We start from the raw sequence: 2,643 nt of genomic DNA on the forward strand, positions 1-2,643 counted from the left end.
GGAACGGAGAGTAATTGGGGAACACTTGGTTTTGAAATCAGAACACTGGACCCACCACCGACTTGCTGACTGATCTTGGGTGATTCCTCTCTCTTTTGTAGGCTTCATACTCTTTCTAAATATGAAGAATTTGGTCATGATAGTATCAAAGAGCCAGCTAGCCCTGCTTCTCCGTGAGAATGTGGGATAGTTCTCGGGGCTATCAGAGGTGATGTAACAGTGTCTGCCATTTCTCCCCGTGAATAATCCTTGGGGAAAGCCCCAAGGTCCCTCCCAGGGTGGGGATGAATATTTCCTGGCAGAACTAATGAAATGTATGTCTTGTCCATTGTAAAACCACAGACCCGCCCCTGGTGCCAGGCCCAGCTGGGCCTCCATAAAACTGGGGTTGGCCTCAGCTCTTAGCCATCCACCTTCCTGACAACATGCGGTCCAGCAGCTTCTTGATCCTGGTGGTGTTCCTCGTCCTTGGGACACTGGCGGCACAGGCAGCTGTCGCAGGAGGTGAGTGGACAAGTGATCTAGAAGGGGCTGGGTTAGGCTGAGGAGAGGCTGTCAGGGGCAACCTGGGTCCTGAAGGGGAGCACTCTGGAAGAGCAGGCGGGGCTGGAGTCCACACTTCAACCTGTGGCTGCTTCCACTATATCCAGAGAAAGTCGGAAGTTACCCAGGGGACTCCAAGCACTTTGCAGACCTGGACTAAGATAGCAGGACTGTTTGTGGAAAAAGTGTTACATGGCCTTGGCCTCAGGTGTTGATACCTGTGCAGAACGTGCAATGAAATGAGGAGCCCCTGGAATCTGGGCCCTAGCTATGGGGTCTGTCCCCTGCCTGTCTGCCCCACATAAGCACCTGAGTAATCAGTCCTCTATGAGGAAGTTAAGAACCAGTGGGGCCTCAGAAATCATGTAGTTTGAAGACCCCCATTTTACTAAGACGGATACTCAGACCTAGAAGGAGTAAGGAATTGTCAAGGCAATCTCCAGAGCCAAGATGGAGCTCTAGTCTCTTGGCATGTGTCTTAGGGCTCTTTTCCCCTCCACTAAGTTTCCTCAGAGGTGACAATGTGTTCTTCTCACCTCTGGAATCACTCCAGTCATTTATCTCCTCGTGAGAGCCCCAGGAGTTGGACTGGAGGGAAGAAGACACTTGCGGGAACCCTGGTCCTGTAGACCCTTTCCTTAAAGCCCAAGGAACAGACTTCCAAGAGCACAGACCCCAGCGAGCCCTGGTGACCCTCCCCTATCTCAGGTCATGGTGTGGGGGATGCTGCAGGGAGCAGTGGCTGGCCCGAGAGGAAAGATTCAATAGTAGAAGCAGGGATACTGGGTCTAAATGTGGGTACATGTCTTCTTTCAACAGTTCCTCCTAAAGGTCAAGGTACTGACAAAGGTCATGCTCTGGTCAAAGGACGAGATCCGGTTAGAGGTCAAGATCCAGTCAAAGGGCAAGATTCAGTCAAAGCCCAAAGTCTACGCAAAGTTCCCATCGTCGCTAAGCCTGGCCTCTGCCCCAAGATTCTGATCCGCTGCGCCATGTTAAATCCGCCTAACCGCTGTTTGAGGGACACTGAGTGCCCAGGGGCCAAGAAGTGCTGTGTGGGCTCTTGCGGGCGGGTCTGTATGGATCCCAAGTGAGGTGAGAACTGGGTGGAGGAACAGGTGACCCCTGAGGACACAGAGAAGGCTCAGTGGTCGGGGTAGATCCCAGGTTGGTGGGAGAGAGGATATGGGGAGGGGAAGGAGAGACTAAGGGGTCTCAGATGCTATAACTTGGGTCCTGAGAGGGGTGACGTTTGAACTCGATCCTGCCTCCCAGTGCCTCCGAGTGCTTTGACTGCTGAATCACGTCCCCGTTCTCTTCTCTCCTGCCAGATGGAGCCTATCCTTGCTGCACCTGAGAAGTCCCCAGGGCTGCAGACCCTGGTCCCTGTAACACTACCCTCTCTCACACTGCCCATTCTTCCTCTCGTTCAGGAAGCCCAAGCCCGGGGCTGCCGCCCTCAGTGACTTTCCAATAAAAGACTGCTTTGTGCTCCATTTGTTTCTGGCTCCTATGACTTCTGGGCTCCTGGAAGCTCCAGGGAGATGGGTGTGGACTTGGGACTTCCTCTTCCCTGGAGAGGGGAGAGGGACCTGTTCTTCATGGGTGAAGGTGAGCGGGGGCAGAAACAAGAGACTAATTCCTAGGGCTTAATATTAGAAGTCCAATAATCAAACCAAGACCAGCAGTGTCCATTTCACCAGGAAATGGAAATTTTCCCTTTAGCCTAGGACCAGGGTGGTGGGGAGCAGGGAAATACTCCATAAACTACAGGCAGTTCCCTTCCTTCCCAATGGACCCCTAGTCCTGACCTAGCTATTGTCAGCCCTGCCAGTGTGACCAACTAACCCTTGTGGCTGAAGCTATCGCTCCCTCCTTCCTTTCCCATAATGTTTCCCAAGGATCTGTATCCTCCCAAGAAGACATAGAAAGACAGATGCTGGGAAATCCTTGCTTGTGAAGAATTTCATCTGTTTGTACCTCAGATGCCTCCATTAGCACATAATTCCTTTGGGTTAAGCAATATCCTCTCCCAGCTTTCTATTTAAGATGTGAATGAGGAGGCAAGACACACCAGGTCTTTAGTGTGCATGGTGAATA

General features: G+C 52.1%; 1 protein-coding gene across 1 annotated transcript; it reads left to right on the top strand.

Moving 5' to 3' along the window:
- Positions 1–352: 352 nt before the first annotated feature.
- PI3 (peptidase inhibitor 3) lies at positions 353–2,039 on the top strand. Its single transcript, XM_008529628.2, has 3 exons — positions 353–504; positions 1,363–1,638; positions 1,875–2,039. Exons 1-2 carry the CDS (start codon positions 426–428, stop codon positions 1,635–1,637), a joined length of 354 nt encoding a protein of 117 aa, XP_008527850.1. The 5' UTR covers positions 353–425; the 3' UTR covers position 1,638; positions 1,875–2,039.
- The last annotated feature ends 604 nt before the right edge of the window (positions 2,040–2,643 follow it).

Source organism: Equus przewalskii, chromosome 21 (genome assembly GCF_037783145.1).
Source record: "Equus przewalskii isolate Varuska chromosome 21, EquPr2, whole genome shotgun sequence".
In the NCBI taxonomy this organism is placed as follows: Eukaryota; Metazoa; Chordata; class Mammalia; order Perissodactyla; family Equidae; genus Equus; species Equus przewalskii.

What these genes read in the sequence shown, in the direction of transcription:
- PI3 (XM_008529628.2), top strand. Translation starts at nt 426, where the DNA reads ATGCGGTCCAGCAGCTTCTTGATCCTGGTGGTGTTCCTCGTCCTTGGG. An exon ending in ACAGGCAGCTGTCGCAGGAG is followed by an intron (nt 505 to 1,362) that starts GTGAGTGGACAA and finishes TTCTTTCAACAG; the next exon opens with TTCCTCCTAAAGGTCAAGGT.